The following is a 23452-nucleotide window of genomic DNA, read 5'->3' on the forward strand; positions in this document are numbered from 1 at the left end:
AAATCAAATACCGAGTTCAAATAATTTCTAAATTAAAACAAACAAAAAATATGAAGGGCAAACAATACAAAAAAGCAGTGAAGAAATTATCCAGTTCAAAAAGCTTTTAAATTAAAGCAAACAAATAAAAAATACATTAGGCAGACAGTACAAAAATTGAAATCAGCAAAGAAATTATCCAGCTGGGAAAAAATTATTTTTATTTATTTATTTTATTTTATTTTATTTTATTTTATTTTATTTTATTTTATTTTATTTTATTTTTTATATAAATTTATTTTTTATTGGTGTTCAATTTGCCAACATATAGAATAACACGCAGTGCTCATCCCATCAAGTGCCCCCCTCACTGCCTGTCACTCAGTCACCCCCACCCCCCTCCCCTTCCACCCGCCCCCCCCCAGCTCATTTCCCAGAGTTAGGAGTCTCATGTTCCCTTTCTGATAGGAAAAAAAAAAATTAAATAAACAAAAAATCCGTAAGGCAAGAAGGGAGAGATTCATTAAAAACTAAAAACCGGGAACAGGAAACAAATCTAACTTCTGGATTATTTAGAAAGTAAATTAAGACTACAGAAAACATAAATACCCAAAACTAAAATGAAAACGTAGTTATTTGCATGCAATTTGAATTTTAAAGGCAAATGGGACAGAGCACTTTGCCAGTAACATTGACAAAATGCTTGATCCTTCTAGGGAAACTCGCATGACCCCACGCTGAGACTAGAAGGCACAGGATACACTGCTAGCGAGTAGCCCAGGGTGGGAAATAGAGAATGGTATCAAAGGCTTATCTGGTAGAAGGTTCTGAGCCCGGGTGGTTTATAAAGGACGTTCTGTCACATTGGCCACAATGGATGAATTTCCGTGTGATAGGAGCTATCTCAGAGCTTCGGAAAAAAAATGAGTGTGCTCATTTATTTGAAGAAGCTGCCCTAATCTTGATACCCAAACGTGATTTACAGGTTTGGTTGTGTTTTACCTAGAGACCAAAAAAAAAAAAAAAAAAAAAAAAAAAGCCACCAAATACACAACACCCAACACCAAGCGGGCCGCTCCATATGTGTCCTAGAGAAATGAATGGTGCCCGAAGGAAGACAGCTCCTGAGCGCAGTGTAATTCATCCAGATATCAGAGAAAGGCAATGATATGGTCCTTTTCATGTAAAGCTAATATACCAAGATGAATTCTGGTAGAGTATGAGTATAGACGGGACTTTTTTTTTTTTAGGTTTTATAATAATCTGTTTTTTTATTTATTTTTATTTTTTTATTATTTATTATTTATTTTTTATTGGAGTTTAATTTGCCAACATATAGCATAACACCCAGTGCTCATCCCATCAAGTGCCCCCCTCAGTGCCCATCACCCAGTCACCCCCACCCCACGCCCACCTCCCCTTCCACCACCCCTTGTTCGTTTCCCAGAGTCAGGAGTCTCATGTTCTGTCTCCCTTTCTATATGTCCCACTCAATTTTTCTTTCCCCTTAATTCCCTTTCACTATTTTTTATATTCCCCAAATGAATGAGACCGTATGATGTTTGTCCTTCTCCGATTGACTTATTTCACTCAGCATAATACCCTCCAGTTCCATCCGCGTCGAAGCAAATGGTGGGTATTTGTCGTTTCTAATGGCTGAGGAATATTCCATTGTATACGTAGACCACAGCTTCTTTATCTATTCATCTTTCCATGGACACCGAGGCTCCTTCCACAGTTGGGCTATTGTGGACATTGCTGCTAGAAACATCGGGGTGCAGGTGTCCTAGACGGAACATTTTTAAGGCAAAGAGAAATCTTAGAAGTCAGTAGATGAAGGTGTCTCAGCCTGGACACTATTGACATGTGGGGCATCCTGGGCACTGCAGGGCGTTGAGCAGTGTCCCTGGTCTCTACCCACCATATGCCAGTAGGATCACCACCTACAGCCCTCCTTGCCGTTGTGATAAGGAAAAACTGTCTCCAGGCACTGACGTGGATGGATGTTTCATTCATCTGAACGTGGAGAAAACCATCTTAAATTAAAGCAAAGGTGGACATCAGGACTGTGATAGGCCAGAAATACCATGTGTAAAAGTAAAAAGAGTAAAAGATCAAACGAATAAACTCAGGAACACATTTACAAAGTGCACAATGGAGAAGAGGCTTGTTGTCTACACACTATTCAAATAATTCTTACAATCAGGCCTCACAAATGGACGGATGGACATAACCATGTTGGACGGTACGTCTTTGGGGGACCTTTACAACCAGCTAGGTTGGCAGTGGTGTTTGTTAATGTTGGTATTTTAGGGGGCAGACCTTCGCCTTTGACATCAAGTGACATCATGAGACCAGAGGCAAACTGGCTATAACCCATCCCCTCAAGGAGCATTTTAACTTAATCGATGCATAAAATGCATTTCCTCTTGCCAAAGATGAGCTCTTCGGGCCCCAGAGAGAAACACATTGAGCCGCAGTGACATCCACCTGCGCCTACAGCCTTGACCTTCAGAGTCAGACCGGAGGTTCCAGCAGACGCAGAGCTGGGAAAGCTGACCCTGAGGTGGACACACGTCCTTATGTGTCTCGCTTGGGACCAAGACGGGAAACACGAGGTCTTTCTTGGTTGCCTGTTGTCCCATCAGTCACCCTGGTGATTGGGGGCAGTCATATATATATATGTATATATATATTTTTTGGTAGAACTGTCCTGATAAAACCAAAAGGATCCCAGAAGAGCACATGATTCCCTCCTCCGTTCCTGTCTCATCAGGGTCAGTAAAAGCTGTCCGCACTCGCTTTCTTCAATCTTCTGGTCCACTCACAATGAACTGTAACATCGAGGAATCCTGAGAAGGTTCAGTGTTGCAGAACCAGTTCGGTTTTCTAGGACCCATTATAGGCTTCGCAACCTGGGAAGGCTGAGGAACATTGCCCCGTGGTCCAGTGACAAACAGTGACAGGTGACCGTAAGTGAGCAAGGCTGTGGGTGTGGATGCCGACCACCACTGTGCTCTTCCGGGCTGTGGGCTGTGCGGTCCAAGTGCAGAGTGGGGTAATCTCTCCTGCAAAGAAGCAAAGCCAGGAGCATATGCTCAGAGCTTCAAACAGATTGGAGTCTTGAAACTGAATTCCAAGTCCAGGCGCTTATTTTGAGAAGACAGGCAGCGCCGAACAAAGGGATTTAAGGCCCAACGTCACAGTCTATTTGTAGCGGCACGGAGTGGGATTTGTTTGGCCCGCCACACCCCCGCTCCCGGATCTTGATACAACCCTAAGGATGCCATAAATTCCATAAATAATCGGGTTAAAAATAAGGGGAAAACTTGGAGATGAAATAGTACTTTGTCAGAGATGTAGGTACTTTCAATACCGTTCGATGAAAAAGCACAGAAAAACGTAAGGCACAAGCCTACAAGCCAGTCCGGGCTACAACGGACAGGCCCCGGAAGCCCCACCACCTGCCTAACAATGAAGTTTCAAAAAAGAGCAAAAGAGAGAACGGACTGTGGGAAATAACTCCCCTCCTGTTTCGGCTGTGAGAATGCCCCGTGAGCGTCGAGCAGAATGAGTGAAGGCAGGCGTTGATGCCGAGGGTGGCATTCCGGAGCCCCAAGACCCGAGAAAGGTGCTAAAAGCGCTTCAGCATCAGTCGAGTTGAGCCGGCCGATGTCTCCAATTTTCTGGAGCAAAATAATTTCATGTGTGTGTCTAGGAAAGTGATAGTTGATGGACAGTATCACGGTAGTTTCGAGTGTTCGACGCGGTGATTCAATATTCTGTGCGCTACAAAACGTTCACCACATCAAGTACGGTCACCGTACAAAATTCTGACAGTATGATTGACTGTGTTCCCTGTGCTGTACTCGTCATCTCTGTGATTATTCACTTTTTAACGACAAGCTTGTACCTCTTGATCCCTGTCACCTATTTCACCCGTTTCCCCACCACCCTTCCGGGGCGAGGTGGTTCGGGAGGGGGCGGGCAGTGCACAAAGTAGTTTTGGAATGAGATCTCTGTGTTCAGCCAAATTAGTGCAATTCGAAAGCAAATTAAAGATGTTCCAAATCCTGGGATCCCTGGGTGGCGCAGTGGTTTGGCGCCTGCCTTTGGCCCAGGGCGCGATCCTAGAGACCCGGGATCGAATCCCACATCAGGCTCCCGGTGCATGGAGCCTGCTTCTCCCTCTGCCTATGTCTCTGCCTCTCTTTCTCTCTCTCTCTGTGACTATCATAAATAAATAAAAATTAAAAAAAAAAAAGATGTTCCAAATCCATAAGAGCTTGAAAACGTTACCCCTCAAAGATGTTCGGGAACAAAATGACTTGAGGATGTAGTCCAGCAAAGTGAAATGTGAATCCAAGGAAGATCCTGTAACAAAGACGCAGCTCTAAGCGAGTAAATGAGTGAAACTCAGAGTTAATTGTAAAAGGATCGAGGCATAATTTTGGAAACGATCCGGGATTTGCATTCCACAACGAGGTGATCGGTGGCGGCAGAGGGGTGAAGATACACGGGCTGTCTTTATATTCAATCAAAAATATAAGTTTAGATTCGTGTGCTGCCAGCTTGAGGGTAGAAACCACCAGAACACTAGAAAGGATGTGTACAACTTCCCGAGCATTAGTGGCAAATGTGTTGAATGGAAGCAAAAAAAAAAAAAAAAAAAATCTAATCCGTGCAATGGAAGGTGAAAAAGGATTACGAAGACAGAGAAAGTATGATAACTGTTTAAAAAAATAAGGAAAAAAAAAACTGTAGGATTCCATTTGAGTAGATCAGTGATCATACTAAAGGTGACGGCATTAAAACCCTTGTAAGGGAGAGAGAGACGTTTGTCGTAGCAAAATAAGCGGAAAAGGCCAGCCCTTCCCTGGACGTGTACAGGAGGCACCTTCGACCACCACACAAAATGTTGAAAGTAGAAGATGCGTTCGATGTGGTTATATGACTCGGTTCCCAGGCAGGGCCCCACATGGCGTTAGTTAGCACGTCTGCCCTGTGGCTTCCCATCCATCTATGTAACATTTTCTCCTTCTTCCCTTACGTGTCATGATCCGGACATTTTCGAACAGTACTAGTCATTTGTTTCATGGAATTCTTTCGGCTTGTGTTGGTCCCATATTTTCTCGTTAGCAGACCGAGGTTATAAATTTTTGGCAAAAAAAAAAAATAGTCCACAGGGGTGGTGTACGTTCTTCAGGGCATCCTTTTGAGGAGTATGTGATGTTGCTGTGTCTTGTCCCTGGTGATATTAACCTTGAAAACATGGATGAGCTACTATCTGTGCGGTTATGATTTTTTTTTTTTATTTATGATAGTCACAGAGAGAGAGAGAGAGAGAGAGAGAGAGAGGCAGAGACATAGGCAGAGGGAGAAGCAGGCTCCATGCACCGGGAGCCCGATGTGGGATTCGATCCCGGGTCTCCAGGATTGCGCCCTGGGCCAAAGACAGGCGCCAAACCACTGCGCCACCCAGGGATCCCGCGGTTATGATTTTTGTAACTGATAGTTATCTTGGGGGAGCTGCTTTCATCCTATGAAAACGTGCTGTTTCTTCTCAAAACCTTTACCCCTTGATTTTAGCATCCACCAGTGAACAGTGTCGGCTACAGTTATTACTGTGGTGTTAGCCAAAGGGCGATTTTAAGAAATATTTTATTTAAGTTCAATTTGTGTAACACTCAGTGCTCATCCCATCAACCCAATGATGGTTTTCTATTTCCCTCATTCCTAATGTGTTTAGAATTTGGAATCCTTCTGTAAGGAATTGCTGTTCCTTCTTCCCCATTTACTTATTCAATTAATAAGTATTAGTATGGATGTTAGGTTAGTTTTAGATTAGATTATATTACATATGTATGGGGACGCCTGGGTGGTTCAGTGGTTGAGCATCTGCCTTCAGCTCAGGGCGAGATCCCAGGGTCAGGGATGGGGTCGGGGATCGAGTCCCATGTTGGGCTCCCCGCATGAAGCCTGCTTCTCCCTCTGCCTGTGTCTCTGCCTCTCGCTTTGTCTCTCTCATGAATGAATAAATAAAATCTTGAAAAAATATTCCTTGAATATTCATTTTATACTTTGGGTTTCCTATTTGTTCCCTTGTTCAAATCCTGATCGTCACCCTGTATCCTTTTGATGTGCCTGCATCTTTTTTCTGGCTCTTCCTCAATTTTTTTTTGTGTTTTTTTTTTGTCATTACAAGATATTTCAGCCTATGATAAAGTAGAATTGAAGCAAAAAAAAATTATATATATATATATATATATATATATATACATATATATATATATATAATGGAACACAGGAAAATTTCATTTTGAGAAAAGGTACAGTCTTTCAAAATTTGAGTCCTGAACTTGTATGCTACTAACAATGTAGGTTTCGAATACATAAAATAAAAGCTGATGGAGATCGTAGTGGACATCTGTCCGTTTCTACTGGCTCAGCATTCATCCCAAGGCCCCTGCATTTTTGAAAGAGAAATACCTTTCTGAGGGATGACTGGAATCGGCCTACCTAACACAGTTAGGTATAGGGGTCAAGATCTTCAAGTTTGCATAAGATTTAAGGATGAGCAGAACGGATGCAAAGCTCCATGGGAAGATTGCGCGGAGTTTGATGGGATCTTGGATGCACGCTTCACGTTTGTATGAAGCAAAGGGGACAGCACGTCCTGTGTGTTGAATGTTCCCTTGGTCTCCTAGTACTTGGTGTTATGTCTTTTCCAGGGTTATCCTCTCCAAGGTGTTTGATGAAGTAATCGAGGTAAACCTGATGGACAGTGCAGACTACATCCACCTGGCCTTTCTGAAGAGGCCTGAGCTTGGGGTCACCCTCACCAAGCTTCACTGTTGGACCCTCACCCATTACAGCAAGTGTGTCTTCCTGGATGCAGATACTTTGGTGAGTACAGAGGGATAATGAGGACCTGGTACTCCACTTGGTGAGGAACCCTTCAAGGACATTGCCTTCCCCTTTTTAAGGAGGCTGCTGATTCCTACAGGTGGATTCCCACCAGGTAACATGCATCTGTATCACCAGCATTGACCAAAATTAGATATGACATAGCACTAGCACTGCTGTAACCCTGCCCCCGAGGCTACAGGACTCGAAGGCTTTGCTCCTTCCCTAGGAGGGGTTTATAATCACGTGATGTCATCTACACAAAATAGAATAATTAGAAAAAATATTTTGCCTTGGTTGCATATCGAGTTACAGAGTTCTGATGGGACTGGTGCACCTGGCTTCTTAGGCTGTGGCGTCCTCCGTGTGTCATTTGGGGTAGTGGCCTACGCTGTAGGAACCAATGACGACTACTCTGAAAAACAGCCATTGGAAAGTTGAAATGGGAAATGACGCTGGGGTGTGGGCATCCGTTCTAGATTGTCTTGGTTGCGTCAAAGCGGCTCTCTAGGAAGATGGAGAGGCTCAGAGGAAAGTGAGGCCAGTAACGCGGTTGGAGGCACGTTTTCTTTGTTCCAAACAGAGCACAATTTAGCAAGGCGGCGGGTGCCGGAAGGGGGTCTGGCGTCAGTAGTCAAGTTCTAGAGGGCAACTGATTACATCATACCGCCTTGCAGGCCTCCCCACGTGTGCATTTTCAGAGGTTTGTTGTTCACGATTGCTAGATTAAAGAGGATACACAGCCAGGCGAGCTCGCTAGAGGATTTTAAGAACTTTGAGAAAATAGTTTCAGAGACGGTGGTAGTTCCATCACTCGAAATAAACCGGAGGGCAATCTTAGGGTCTCTCCTCCTCCTAAAGCAAGCCCTAGAGAAAGAGTCAGCCCAAAAAATGGGCACAGGTTTCCCATCACTGCACGTTGGCCACCCTCGGGTTCCCGCTGCATTTGTCACCTGCATCCCGGAGGTAAGAGACGTGACGCTACGGGTTCCCCATGCTCTGCTCGGCCAGGTGCTATCCAACATCGACGAGCTGTTTGATAGGACAGAGTTTTCTGCAGCCCCCGACCCCGGATGGCCGGACTGCTTCAATAGCGGGGTGTTTGTCTTCCAACCGTCTCTCGAGACGCATGGCCTCTTGCTGCAGCACGCCACCGACCACGGCAGCTTTGATGGTGAGCGACGGGATGCTGGAGGTGGGTGGGAGGGGGGCCGTTTCCAGTGCCCATACCCCTGCCTCACCCTCAGTCCCCCTGGATATGGGAGTGGCACTGATCAGTTAAAGAGGGAGTGGGAGCATGAGGACGGACGGGGTGGGAGGGATAAGTGAAGGCAGTAACTAAATACGCGACAGACAAACGCATTGAGGAAAATATCCTCAGTGAGTAAGAAGAACGATTCCCCAATCCTGACCATACAGAAATGGGAAGGCGAACCTTTCTCTAAAGACCCGGTAATAGAGTTTTTTCAGCATCACAAGCCATCCGATCTCTGGGGCAGATATTTAACCGTGTAGTTGTAGAGCGAAGGCAGCCACCGACAAGGCTTCAAGGAGTATGGCTGGGTTCCTGTAAAACCTTACTAACAAAAACGGATGCCAGCCTCCTTTGACCAGCCCCTGACGTAGAATAAAGTCAAGCGAGCCACGAGAAGCCGATATTTGGCTTGATTGCGCGTTAGTAGATGCGGAAAATGCTAGAATTATTGTCACAAAAAGGAAATAATACACCGACCAAGAATCGTCTCTGGGGAAGGGCGAGGAGTTGCCCACCAGGCAAACACGGTTGGGGAAAGCAGTGTGGCTCTTCATTACGGGAAGAATGGAGAATTTTGGAGACTATGTTAGGGTATAATTATCAAAGGTTTGGGTTATGAGTGGAGAATTTTGGAGAGGGTATGCACTGTTAAAATTAGTGATGTGGGTGATCGATTCTTTTTGAGACAAACGATCATATTGTAATGGGCTCAGAGAAAAGAAGTACAATGGGACCGCACGCGGGACTGTGCGTTTTAAGCCCTTCAAACACGTCTTGAATTCCTTGGAAGCGCTGGACCGTGCGCGATTAACCTCCTTGGGTGTACGTTCACCATTTAGGGGCAGATCAAGGCTTATTGAATAGCTTCTTCAGTAGCTGGTCGACAGCAGACATCCACAAGCACTTACCGTTCATCTATAACTTGAGCAGCAACACGGCGTACACCTACAGCCCCGCTTTCAAGCGGTAAGTTCTCCACTTTCTAGATCCTTCCGTGCCTGGTGCCTTCCAGCAACCCTGTCTCTAGAATCCTTATCACCCTTTGGCATGTGGGACAAAAACAAATTAGATCATCGCTCTCTTTGCCTCTTGCTTTAAATTATAGGTAGTCAAGGCAGTGAGGCTTAATGGTTGTGGTTCCCAAAGTATGGCCTACGGAACCCCCGACGGGTTCTCCACAATTCTTTCAAATGTCTGCAGAGTCTAGATGACTTAAAAAGTTATTCTAAGATGTTATTTAAAAAAAAAAAAAAAAAGATGTTATTTTTTTTCTTCTCTTATCATTTTTTCTTTTTTTGTAAGTATACAGGCGGATTTTATAGGAATTCCATGACGTGGTAAAATAACACGCTAAAAATTAAAAAAAAATAGAACCACGCACTAAACGCAGATGCAGATAAGAGAAAGCAGCTTCTTTGCAAGAGGAGTCTTGGGATGGTCAGCATCATTCTTTTGAGAATTGCTTTTCGAAAATACAATTATTTTTCACGAAAAAGTATGAAATGGGCGTCAACATCTCGTGGGTGGATTGATTTGTAACGAATTGGTTAAATCTGTCTTCAGATTTCTCAGCTTTGTTGTCTGTGATGGTAAATACATACAGATAGGATCCACGTGAACAAAGCTCAACTCTCGGTCCTCGGTGTGTTTTAAGAATGTCAAGAAGGAAAAAAAAAATTAAAAAAAAAAAAAAAAAGAATGTCAAGAAGTCTTAGGACCAAAACATTTGAGATTCGCTGCTGTGGGTGATGTTGTTATAAACAAAAGTGGAAAGTTTGAGCAGAATCTAGGGAAAGAAAAATTCTAGAAGCATGTATTTTTAACAGCGAACATATTGCCTCCAAGGAGCAGAAATGGGTCCTTGGGGAGTGAAAACATCCTATTTTTTCTGATGTATAAAGCAGAGATGTACATACAGAATGCGGATATACAGTGCAAATTTCATGGGAAGATGATTATGGGGAAAAAATGTTTAAAAACGTTGAGAGGAGAAAATTCACAATCTTGTAAGAGAACCCAGTTTTCTTGTTTGTAGCTAGTGTTGTCTACCGTAAAAGCGATTTTTTGGGGGGGTCCTTGTTGTTTTAAGATGATGTTTTGGGCTATCTACGATAATGTTTGTAAGACTCTTGATTTAGTCTTCTGGTTTGAGGATTCCCTCAAATGGGTTTGAGGATTCCCAATAGGTTATAGTGAAGTTTCTTGGTAGATAGAAAACAAAGTACTCCAAATGTTGATTGTTTAAAAAAAATTAAGGGAAATTACCACCCGGGCCACCTAGTAGCGTTGAGACAAGTGTCCATGTACTGCTTTCTTTGATGTGTCTGGTGGTTGTCGGGTGCCTCCTGCATGCATGTGATCACTTCCACGTGCAAAGTAGATAGTTTTGTGTTTCTTCCTCAGATTTGGCTCGAGTGTGAAGGTCGTCCACTTTCTGGGGCCCACGAAGCCATGGAACTACAAGTACAACCCCCAGACTGGCTCGGTTTTGGAGGAGGGCTCCGGGTTGGCCAACCAGCACCAGACATCCTTCCTTAACCTCTGGTGGAAAATCTACCAGCACAGCATCCTGCCCCTTTACGAAGGCTTCCGGGATGAAGAAGAACACGCATCTCCGGGACACACCGTAAGCCAGCGACACCCTCTAAAAGCAAGAGTTGAGGACGGGCATAGGCTCTGTGCGATCGATACCAGTGTACTTACTCGGAACGCTCCCTTCGGTTTGAACATGCCGTATTTCATAGAGGACGCCGAAGATACAGACACCCTGGTTTGGTTTTTTTTTTTTTTTTCTGGCTCTAAATCATGAATGTTTAATGAGCCAAAATGTTGGTGTGATTTAGAGGGTTCGTGCATAAATAGATTATTTCAGTTGGCCGCCTTCATCAGGGAAAGAGCCACTTGCAGCTAAGTGGCTGCGGGTGATTGATTACCATGTTGTTCTAGGAGATACTTGCCAATTTACATCATCAATTCAAGTGGCTTTTGGAGGACGTTGCTCAAGAGGATTTTTGAAGCCGTTGATTGAGACCAATTTGATTTTTTAAAAATGTAATGGTAACCCTTCATGCACTCGATAGTCCTGTTTGTGCAGCCAGTTTAGTACGGATACAGCTGCCGCGCAGGAGGCTTCTTGAAATTCGGTCCCAGGAAAAGGTTATTACCTGATCGTTATTTACCAGCGCGTGTGTTAGTACCATGCGGCCAAACCGAAAAGAATCCATACAAATTGAAAATAATCTCTGCCACAGTTTTTGTTTGCTGGAACTAGGGGCTGCTTCTCTTTGGAGTTTCTCTGATCATTTCACACGAGGGAATAGGAGTTTATTTGTGTTTGTGTTGCCACTTATTTCCTGCCAGGTGGTTTGCAAGGTGTCACAGTTTACGGGGAGGACGGAAAGATGTGGAGTCACGTGGTTCTGAGGAATAAGTCTAGGAGACGTGACCCATGTGGTGGTTCTTGCCAGAATGGTGGCAACTTCCTGGAGGACCACCTGTCACCTGTTTTATTACCTTTGTGAGTTGTCCCATGGCCACGAACCCTACGGCCCTGGGGGTCTCTGTGTCGGTCCTGCGGCACAGAAGTGCTTGCTTTTGTTTCCAGAGTGTCAGACTCTGGCCCAGAAGATTTATAGGTTGTTGATAGGTTCTCAGGGCCTGGTTTTGTAAGTCTGTGTGCATTCCTTGCGTGAGCTTATGTTTATTGAGTGCAGATGATTGATAGGGTTGGGGAGCACTGGCCTCATAGAGGACTGGACGGGTCCTGGGGTCCCCAGGGCAGCCAGAGTTAAAAAGATGTAAGGAGGACTTACCGGATGCATCCCTCTTTGTGCAGGCTGCTGTCGAGGAGCTGGGTGCAATATCAGCAGTGGGGTCCAGCCAGCCTTGGCCTGCTGAGGACCCTGTGGAGCAGACCGTGGTCACGGATGACATCCCACCCTCACCCAAGGGATGCCCTGCAGAAGACGTAAGTACCCGGAGCTCCTGGGGCTCCCGGGGAGGGAGAGGGCGTGGCCCCGTCTGCGGGGTGCTCCGGCTTCGAGGGGCTCCTGCATTCGTGTAGATCGTCGCACCGTTTCACATGGCGTATGTGGCGTGGTGCTCTCACAGGTGTGCGTCCCAATCCTGGGAACCTGAAACCGCTACCTTATCTGGAAACGGGGTCTTGGCAGGTGTGGTTAGGTTGAAGACCTCGAGAGGATGACTCTAGGTTTTCCGGGTGGCCCTGTGTCATCACCAGGGTCCTCAGACAGGGGAGGCAGAGGGAGATTTGCTGATAGAACATGAGCTGATGGAAGAGGCCACATAGAGACGGGAAGAGGTGCGTTCTGCTGGCGTCAGGGGCGCGTGGCCACAAGCAGGGTTGGAGGGCCCTCGGGACGCAGGAAGAGGCCAGGAGATGGAGCAACTGGGGGAGCCGCCAGAAGGAACTCCACTGGGCCCGCATCTTGGCTTCAGCCCAGGGACACCCGTGTCGGAGTTCTGAGCTCCAGAACCGCAAGATGGTCAGTCTGCATCGTTTGGAGCCACCCCAAAGGGGAAGCAAGTGTGAGCATTTGTCCCAGCGGCCACAGGAAGCTAAAACCCTGAGAACAGGTGTCGGGTGTCATCCTGATATTGTGGGGTCCCCAAACATTCAAGTTCAAGAGGTGTCGCCTGCATCTCCCTGGAGCCCAGCTACCAGGCCACACAGTTCTGCAGCCGAAGAGCTTTCGCCACCCCCTTGATGAGACTATGACTTGCAGATCCGTGTTGACCCGTGTGCTCGTTTCTCCTGAGCCTGGGTCGGCTGAGTGCTCCTCCTCGGAGAAGAAAACTAATACCGGGTCTTATTTGCAGAAGGGATAACCCCAAACGAGGCCGTTCTTTCTCCTTCCGTGATCGCTGAGTGAATATGTTGGAATAATGTCCAGTGTTTAAAGGTTTCTGAATTTGAATCCTCATGTTGAAAGCCGGTTTTATTCCCTTAATTCCTCACCGAGATTATTAGGAATTTGTAGCTGGAGATGGCTCTGCGGGGTGGTGGGTTCAAGGGCCGTTGTATTTTTCTGTGTGCTTCATCCGGGGTTGGCAGAACTGTCATAGACTGGGAACAAGCAGTGTTTAAATTTTAGGAAACGTGTCTGTGGAAGGGACTCTACGCTTTATTATAATGTGGAGTAAATTACCTCGTCTGGGCAGCTTCACGCGCTAATAGTCTTTGAGTTGTGATTTCACGTCAACGCAAACAAATGGAGCGGACACGGGGACAGCCGGGTCCATCCGTGGTGGAAGATTGTGGTGCCATTTCGGCAAGTTTGCTCTGACCGCGAACCCCACCCCATCCTCAAGGGGCAGGACTGGGGGAAGGAAGATGGTGGGAGAGAGCCCAAGATTGGAGAAAAGTGGGTTCAGAACAAATCCCTGTATGGAAGGAGGAACATCACGGAACGTCATTGAACGTGTGACCCTGCGGGCCGTGGGGTCTATAGATGGGGCCTGGGGCTGCCATCGTCCTGGGCTCCGTGGAGTCTGAGCCCGAGGCCCACGGGATCGGTAGCCGGGAGGCGACTCCCCAGGCGGGTTGAGTGTGGCCCGTTCAGGATAGTTCACTAGTCCTCACAAGTAATTGTGGGACTCCCAACTCTAGTCTTGGCTGCCGTCCCTGCTCCCGCTCACCTCCGTACCCCACGCCCCGGACTTGGAGAACCTCTCCAGATGGTGGGTCGCTGCGGTCAATGACGCGTGTCTGCAGATGGCGAGAGGAAGCGGCCGGGGGAAGGAATACAGAGCAGTCCCCCTGGAGGTGTGACCTTGATCCGTAGTGACGTGGTGTTTCGGCGTGTCTGCTTCACTCTTCTGCTCTAACCCACCTTTCCATCCTGCCGTCTGTGAATTATGCGTTGCCGTGACTGACGGTTGAAGAAATCTGGGTGGCCTGCCTGATTGCTGATGAGCACGTGTCTCCAGAAGCGATGAAATCCTCACGCTACCCAGGGGGGCACTTGACGGGACGAGCACCGGGTGTTATTCTGTATGTTGACAAATTGAACACCGATAAAAAAGTAAATTTATTAAAAGAAATAATAAAAAAACTAAAAGGAAGGGCTGAAAAAATAAATAAATAAATTAATTAATTAATAATAATCATTAATAATGCATCACTAAATTCTACTCCTGAAGCCGATATTGCACTATATTAACTCACTAGAATCATGCTGTATCTTAACTCACTAGAATTTATTTGTTTAAAGATTTTATTTATTTATTCAAGACAGAGAGAGAGAGAGAGGCAGAGACACAGGCAGAGGGAGAAGCAGGCTCCATGCAGGGAGCCCGACGTGGGACTCGATCCCGGGGACCCTGGGGTCACGCCCTGGGCCGAAGGCGAAGGCGGCACTATACCGCCGAGCCACCCGGGCTGCCCTCACTAGAATTTAAATAAAAATTTGAAACAAGAATAAAAAAGGAAGGGAAGCTTTCACAGTATATGGTTCCTTATTTGGGAATTAATTATGCATCATCACTGCCACCTACCGGCCATGTATTGAATCATTGACCCTGGGTCTTTAGTTTGTGGAGCTGGAACCCTGTCTAAAAATAAATTAAAATTAAAAATAAGTAAGTAAGTAAGTAAATAAATAAATAAATAAAATCATTTTCATAAATTCCTGAAAGTGTACAAGAGCTGGGTCCTGAAATTGGGATCCTTTTTGAAGATAGGAGCCTTTCTATATATAACGATGGCAACAGTATTGACAAGGTCTCGGTTTTCCAAAATAAAGCTAAATGTCTCATTTTCTTCCCGTATGAGTTAATGTATTCGCCATGTACTGTCTTCACAGCCAAGTGTTTTGTCCTCCAGTATCTTGGGTGGGGAAATGTACTTAAATGGAAAGATGAGGAATGCCCTTTATTTTTTTTTGGAGTTGTTGGTTGCTTTTATTCTGATTTCGTAGAACATCCTATTTTGTTATCGTAAAAGCTTTCGTGGAGGGATAACACACATGTAAAAAAAAGGGGCCACACATGGTAAGTATACAGGTTGATGCATTTTCAGAGTGAAAAGCGTCCTAAATCGCCACCATCCAGGTCCAGAAACTCACCCCAAGGGACCTCTCGCACCCTCGCAGCCACTGGGAAATGCTCTCCCGACCTTGACCCGCACCACTTCCCTGCGGGTGCTTTCGAGCGCCTTCTAAGGGGGGCCCCGCAGTATGTACTTTTGGGTCTGGTCTCTTTCAGTCGGCATCTGTACGAGAGCGATTCGTCCTGCTGAGTGCGTCGGTAGTTCATTTATTCTCATGGGCTGCGTGTTATCAAATCGTAGCAAGACCCGAAGAATCGATCAATTCCGGTGTTGACGGGCGCGCTGCCGTTTCGGGTAACACGGGTATCCCCCTGCTAGCGGCAAGCCTGTTTGTTCATGCATGTTGTTGCCCTTGCAAAGCGTTTTTGGAGACGTTACACCTAACAACGGGGGGGGGGTCGTTACATCAAAGGGCATCGCATGTACCCTCTTGCCTTAGTAGATTCCGCCCAGGATTTTGCAAGCGGCTGCAGCCCTAGCGGGGTTTGGGAGCTCTGGATGACGCCACATCTTCATTCGGCAACCTTCCAAGGTGCCGGTGAGCACGTGGGGCATCTCCTTGTGGTTTGTTTTTTTTTTTTACTTTATTTTTTTATACATTTATTTTTTATCGGTGTTCAATTTGCCAACACCCAGCGCTCATCCTTGTGCTTTTAATTTGCACGGTTGGCATGACGTTAGTTAACTCGAGCCAGTTCTTAGGTGCTTACCAAGCTTTGACTCTTTTGGAAATGCTCGTTCAAATACTTTGAACATTTTTCTCCAGAGTTTCCCTTTTTTCTTTAAGTTAGCGTCTGGACGACGTGTGTATATTCGAGATACAAGTTCTTTTTTGGTAGTACAGTACGTATTAATATTTTTTCCTACTCTGTTCCCTTTTCAATCCCCAAACGGCATCTTTCTACGAAGAGAAGTTTATAGTTTAGCCACGTTTTAGTATTTCCTTTGTTTATTCTTTAGGGTATTTGTCCATAAACTAGGGTCATGAAGATAATCATCTTCGTTGTCTTACAGAATTTTTATTGTTTCCACTTTTTACACAGAAGCGCATCATCTACTTGGGATGGATGTTAGGTAACGAATGCGTTTGGGGTCAACATCCATTACTGTTATTACTTGGGTGTCTGTCATTAATTCACAGCACGGGTTATCGACCACACCATTGCTCCCCGCCTGCTTAGTCATGTTTCCTTTGCCGTCAGTCTAGTGCCCATATGTGGATGAATCTATTTCCAGACGCAATTTTTTTGCTTTATTTCTCCCTTTCTTGCACCGATAATTACTGCCATGGTTACTGTGGCCTTAAAAGTCTCATTACCGGTCCCTGCAAGTACTTCAACTTTTTTCTTCTTTCCTTGCCTCTTGAAAATTTCCTTTAAATTTCCATATGAATATTAGGATCAGCTTCACAGTTTCTTGGAATACAAAAAAAAAAAAAAAGAAATCTGGAATTTTGGCTAGGATTGCATTGATTCTATAGATGGGTTTTAGAAGAATTAATATCACCAAAGTTTGAGTCTTCTGCTCTATGAACTTAGTATATTTCTATTTTTAGATTTTTTAAAGGGTTTTATTTATTTATTAGTTTGCAGAGAAAGGCAGAGACACAGGCAGAGGGAGAAGGAGGCTCTCTGCAGGGAGCCAACGTGGGACTCGATCCCAGGACCCTGGGATCATGACCCGAGCAGAAGGCAGATGCTCGATTGCTGAGCCACCCACAGATCTTCTTTAATTTCCTTCAATATGGTCATTTTCCTAGTAAAGATCTTGCATACATTTTACTGGACTTATTCCTAGTTTTTGAGGCCATTATAAATAGTGTTATTGTAAAACCTACGATTTTTGCCTGGATCCTTTTGGTTATTCTGCATACCTCATTACATCACCTGCAAGGAAAAAACAGTCCCGTAGTTTGCTAAGATGTCAATCATACATTGACCGTGTCAACTGTCCATTCCGCTCCTGCAGTATTTACTCAAGAGAAATGAAAGCGTATGTTCATACAAAGACAGCAGATTTGATGTGTAATAGCTCAGAACTGGAGACGACTCAAGTGTCCATCAACACGTCAGAGTGTGAACACATTGCGGCCCGTCCATACACTGGAATGCTACTCGGCAATGAAAGGGAATGCCCTCCGGAGACAGGCAACCGATGTGCAAAGCGTAATCATACCGAGTCAAGCCGGAACAAAAAAAAAAAAAAAAAGATGATATGTACCAAGTGGTTCCATTTCTCTAAAATACTAGAAGAGGTGAAATAATCTACAGTGTCAGATAGAAGATGAGAGAGGGCCCCTGGGGATGGTGGAGGAAGGAGGGAGAGATTACTGCGGAAAACTTGTGGCGAGGACACGTGTTTGCTCTCTTGACTGTGTCAAAATTTGCCCATTTGTACAGGTTAGTCCCAATTTATAGCATGGAAACGGTACTTCAGTAAAGCTGTTAACGAAGCAAGACGCGTGAAGTTACTATATGGTCTTGGCACATCTTTGTCTTGTTATGAAATAATTTCTACCAAAGTTTATTGCCTTAAAGCTTCGTTTTGCTTAGTACTTACGTGGTATGTTTTGCTCTGCCCTTTTCCTGTCAATCTTTCCGTGTTCTTAATGTTGAGGCTGGAACTATCTAAAAAATTCGGAATGGGGTTCTGGTTTCTTTTTATCCATTTCCTTTTTTTTTTTTTTTTTTTTTTTTTTTGCCTTTTAACTGGGGTAGATTGTTGACATTTGATACAATTACTGGGATATTTATGTTTAAATCTCTCCTTTGGTTGGTTTGTTTATTTTATTACCGATTTGAAAGATATTTTTCTCTCTTTTTAATCTTTCTTTGGATACCCGAATGTATTTTTAGTTATTTCATTTTAGCCTCTACTTCCATGTCACTGTGGCATTATTTTGATCGTTTTAAGTGGTTACTTGGAGATTTTCCAATTGTCATTCCTGACTTTGATGTAACGTAATGTATTTAGGACTTAGAGACTTTTGGGAAGTAGAAGAACCCAGAAGGGTTTCAGATTGTTCTCTTCCCCCCTGACATTTTGTGCTGTTGTTGTCTGTTTTAATTCTGTAACCACTTCCTGCCGTCCAAGTCCACTTACCTATGTCATCTTATTTTCATTCTGTGTTTCATTCTGTCAATAACAGCTGCCTTCTCCCCTCAAAGAACTTCTGTTATTATTCATTTTATTTTATTTTATTTTATTTTATTTTATTTTATTATTATTATTATTATTCATTTTAATTCAGGCTTCATGCTGAAAAATTCTCTCCACTTGTATATCTGAAAATTCCTTTACTTAACCTTCGTTTTGCGGCCAGGTTTTCCGGGATGCAGAATGCTCACTTGGCGGTTCCTCTTACGAGGGCACCTTGACGATGTTGTTCCTGCATCTCCTGACGCCCATTACCGCTCTGCAGATTCATCTCCTAGACTTGTGTTTAGGCACTTGAGGGCGATTTATCTCTTCTCTCTGGCCGCCCTTAAGATTTTTCTCCTGAGCTTTGATTATCTGTTTTATAATCAACAGCTCTGGCTTTATTATTTTCCCTATCTGTCCTACTTGCAGGCTGTAGCTTGAGCCTGTATTCCTTCTGCGCATTCTGTGTCTCTGTATGTCTCTGTCTCCCCCTCCCTCTCCCCACTCTTCTTTCCTTTTAGGACTCTGATGACATCTCATTAGGACTTGTTACCATGTTTACCACATCTATGACTCCCTTCTCTACATCTTTCCTCCCATTTCTCCTTCAATGCTTCATTCCACTGGCCTATTTTCCAATTGATCGATCTTCTCTTCCGTTGCATTTCATCAGTCGTGAAACCCATGGTCTCAACACTCCATTTCAGCTGTTTTATTTTTAACCCCAATTAACATAAAATGTTAATAGCGCAGCTTCCATATTTCATTGAAATTCTCCAACTTGTCCCTTTATTTCATTTAAAGTATCTCTTACACTTGATTACAGTCCATGTCTGACAAATCCTATATCTGGGATTTCGTGTGGATCTTGTGCTTCTTGTGGTTTGATTTTGTTTTTCCTCTTGCTCTTCATTCATGTGGTCTTGTCTTGCTCTGTGCTACGTGATTATTGATACCACACGGCACATTGCTTATGGAGAAACTGCAGGGGTCATTGGGAGTTTTGAATCATCAACATCCAGTGGGCATTGCTCCTCCCCTGCCCCCCAGGAAGGAAATTTTCATAGAGGTGATTTGCCCACACCCCATGGGAGGTTGAGCTGGTGTGAAATTGGGCTTCTGTGTCTGTAAGAGCGCTCTATTTCTGCCCCTCCTTTTAGTGGAGTCCCTCATGAAAGCCTGCGGTGTACAGCGGGTCCCTCCTGAACACCTCATCATTTATGGGTTCCTTGGCTTCACAGCACCTCTGAAATGTCTGCTTAAACTCTTGTCTACAGCCTCTTGCTTGCCTAAAGGGGAAATAAGATGCCGGATGCACTTATGATATTGATATTACAGGCGCAGCCCAGCCTGCCCACATGACTTCTGCGTGTGTTTGCAGGGAGAATTGGGGCAATGTGTCAGCGTTCTCTAGCCTCTGTGGCAGACGTGATTAGGTTAATCTTGCGGAAGCCTTTGGATCATTTACAGACCCCAGCCTGTGGGCACAAACTTGCTTCCTGACCATGAATTGATTAGGCACAGGGTATTAGCCCCAAATAGGTAAAAATCTATGTCTGTGTCCCAGTCAGCTTTGGTGGCAGAGGCATGCTGGGCTCCATGCAGTCATTGTGGGATTCAATATCTTCCTGTTGTTCTGCTCCAGCTTCTTCTAGGACATTCAATGTCCACTGTGGCTCCCTGAGACAGAATTAGGCCTCCCCACTGAAGCCAGCCATTGCCCACAGTGCCCTGTATTTTCTCCTGTGCACCTGGAAGGACCGTAGCTATGGACCATCCTTGGACGCATGGGGAAAATAATCCCTTGAGTTGCTCTCTGTAGGGGTTTGTTTTCTTGTGGAACCTCAGCTGAAATAGGTTGGAGGGATCTTGTTCCTCATGTGACATGTGAGGAGCAAGAGTGGGAAAAGCATATCCCACCTCAGTGGAGGTGAGTCACAGTGCATCTCAGTGGCGTGGGTGAGAAGTCGTCGTGCGTCTCCACTTACGTACAAGGAAGACGGAAGTGCGTGAGCCCAACACAGTGGAGCAGCCGCAGGGGTTGGTGACCCTGGCCATGTCTGCCCCTCACCTGTTCCTTGTCGTGCTGCCTTTGTATCGTGGAATCCAACAACCTAGATATTTGCGTGTTTTCAGATATTTGCAGGAGGGTTATTCTAATGTGCTTTTCTTTCTCTCTTTATGACAGACGATAGGGTGGCCTGAACTTGAGACATCCGCTGGAGTGAGGTGTGACCCATTGTCACCACCCTCCCCCCCATGTGCAGACTCCTCAGGGACCCAGAGCACCTCGGTACACCTCATTTATACTCCTCCCGCACATCTGTGTCTCCTAGTGTTGTTTTCTTGGTGTGTCTGTGTCCGTCGAACAGCTGAGAAGATGCCCCATGCTTTTATTCTTCATCCTGTGATCTTGCCGAATGGTTTTCCCAACCTCGAATACGTGTTGTGATTAGTCCATAAAGGACTCAAGTGTCTGTTCAGACTTCTGTTGGTCATTTGGTCAGTCCATTTCCCTTTAGGAAGCATTAGAAATGACAAAGGTGTAACATCACCATAACACATATTCCCCCTTTTAAAAAGATTTTTTTGGTAGGATTTTGGATCCATCTTTAATATCAGTATTTAAAAAGATTTTTTTGGTAGGATTTTGGATCCATCTTTAATATCAGTATTAAGGGACAATGGGTCGTACCCTTGTTTTTGCTAAATGTGCCCTCATGAATCTGAGCTTCTGTTACCATGCATCATCAGAAGATAGAACTCAGAGTCTGCTATGCTCATTGAGACACGAGCTTAGTAAGATACTTTCATGGGCACTTGGTATAAACTATAGTCAATCCTTCAACAACACAGGGTTGACTTGCACGAGTGCACTTACACACGGATTTCTTCCCGAAAAATGCATGATAGCACTATATAAATGTATTTTCACATCTTGTGATTGTCTTAATCACATTTTATTTTCTCCATCTCGCTTTATTATAAGAATACACTCTATAATATGTAGAACGTGCAAAATACATGTTGGTCGACTTTTCATGTTACTGGTAAGGCTTTCGGTCAACAGTGGGCTATTGGTAGTTATGTTTCCAGGGCGCCAATCGTTATATGTGGATTTTCGACTGTGTGTCGGTCAATGACCCTAATGCCACGTCGTTCAGGGCTGAACTGTAATTGAATCCCTGTCTGAAAAATTACCTTTGGGGCATCCCATAGAAACTTCCAGCATCTCATCTTGTGTGGGAAATAGTGGGTGGCGGGGGTGGATGGTGGGAGCGGTGAGGCCTGCCTTTTCGAGTCTTTGCAGAAAGGGCCATTTGGCACGAGACGTTCATTTGATGTTATTTTCCCCTGGCAAAGAGTTCTCTGTCCTTGTGGTTAAGACTAGCTGCCCGAGGCCGTCCGCAGACTAACAATGCAATGGTTATGTTTCTAGCAGCCCGCGGATAAAGTGGAAGGTGGCCCGTCTCCGGAAATTTTGGAACCAAGCCAGGAGCCCCCTGTGGATGTCACCGGGGACCCCAGTCCTCAGGATGCTTTGGAGGTGGTACCCTAACTGTCTTGTCTGGCACTCCTGGTGGACGCTAGCTATCCACCATCTCTGGGGCCGGCAGCACTTGTGCGGCAACTGCTACCTCAATTTCCAGCTTGATTTTGTTTGAAATAAGACTCTGCCTGCATCTCTTGGTACTTCTGATTTGTCTTTCTCCTTCCTGGCATTTGCGTGGGGTGCTTGGTCACTTTATTTCCCATCCTTAATCACTGTGGCCTTTCTCTCTTTGCACACTGTTCTGCAAAACTGAATTGACATTCAAGGCTTTGCTGTTCTGTACGGCGAGCATGGGTACAACTGCCCAGCGAGCCATTGTCTCAAATGAAGAGGATGAAAGCGAGAAAAATCTGGGGATGAATGTTTTGAGCTAAAATGGCGCTAGTGGTGCCTTTCCTTCCTCTTCTGTGTTCTTGTCTTAAATGTTCTTCTTTCTGTGGATATGTTTAATCAAAGCAATTGCAAAACAATTTTCTTTTTCTAACAGTGATTGAATGACACCTTTTGGTTTTTAAGTAAAGTTAATATGGCTCCAGAGTCAGGTATTGGGTCTCCGATGAAAGTTAATATTGAACATGTGTCCATTTGAGAGGCTATAGAAGCATACTATAGACAGGGGGGCTTATGCACATGGTACATTTATTTCTCACAATTCTGAGGGCTGGAAGTCCAAGGTCAAGGTGAGACGCGCTTCCTAGTTCATAGACCTCCATCTTCTTGCTGCGTCTTCCCACAGAGCAAGGGATGAGGAAGCTCCCAGGGGTCCCATTTATAAGGACACTGATTCCATTCATGGGGGTTCTACCATCATGACCAGACCACCTCTCAAAGGCCCCCCTCCTCACACCATCCTATTGAGGATTGGCATGAATTTTGGGGGAGCACAAATATTTAGTTTATAGCAATAGTTGCAATATGGCCTATTATGTAATACATATTTTAGTTTGTACAATGCCTCTACTAGAATTTACTGCTGGAGAAAACATGTACGCTTTTCCCCCCCTTTTGTCAGTGTGTTAAATGCCAAATGCAGTATTTTGAACTTATTTCCAGAAGTGTCAGTGACAGGGTTTCTTCTCAACCTGTGCTGTCTGGCATGTGGAACATGAGCATATTCAGCTCCTGCGCTATGGCCCTGAGGCTCTCTGATTTGGATAAATAGCGGTTAGGGGGTAACACGGTATGGGGGTGCTGCTCAGCAGACCTCATGTGACAGCCCAGCCATGTGGTGTGGTGGGTTTGGGACTGTTGGTGAGATCATTACCTTCTCTGATCCATGAAGTGGAGACAGGGGTGCCCACCTGAGAAAGTGGGAGATGGGGGTGGGGATTAGACCCAGGAGTGATTTAGAAGAATCCGTGACAGTGCCTTGCTCATAAGGATCAGTGCCACCCCTACCACCAGGGCTTTAGCCTGGCTGTTCCCAGCGGATGGCACCAGGAACACTCGCACCTTCTGGGGCGATGCACCTGCATGCACCTGATGCATCCCGATGAGGGGGTGTTGTGAGCACCCAGGAAACAGGCGCTCCACTACTTGTCTGCTTAAC

The 23452-nt window shown here is 45.1% G+C and overlaps 1 protein-coding gene across 5 annotated transcripts in view; it reads left to right on the forward strand.

The window, feature by feature from the left end:
• The window catches only part of GYG2 (glycogenin 2), a 36606-nt gene that overhangs the window by 10092 nt on the left and 3062 nt on the right, over nt 1-23452 (forward strand). For 3 of the 5 annotated variants that reach the window (XM_041741099.1, XM_041741100.1, XM_041741101.1), the window contains exons 4-10: nt 6711-6885; nt 7897-8059; nt 8980-9106; nt 10544-10766; nt 11976-12107; nt 20539-20643; nt 21790-21897. In XM_041741099.1, coding sequence (XP_041597033.1) covers nt 6711-6885; nt 7897-8059; nt 8980-9106; nt 10544-10766; nt 11976-12107; nt 20539-20643; nt 21790-21897 — 1033 coding nt within the window. The remainder of the gene's footprint in view (nt 1-6710; nt 6886-7896; nt 8060-8979; nt 9107-10543; nt 10767-11975; nt 12108-20538; nt 20644-21789; nt 21898-23452) is intronic. The other 2 variants (XM_041741103.1, XM_041741104.1) reach the window with 2 other exon arrangements.

This window comes from Vulpes lagopus, chromosome X (assembly GCF_018345385.1).
Source record: "Vulpes lagopus strain Blue_001 chromosome X, ASM1834538v1, whole genome shotgun sequence".
NCBI lineage: Eukaryota > Metazoa > Chordata > Mammalia > Carnivora > Canidae > Vulpes > Vulpes lagopus.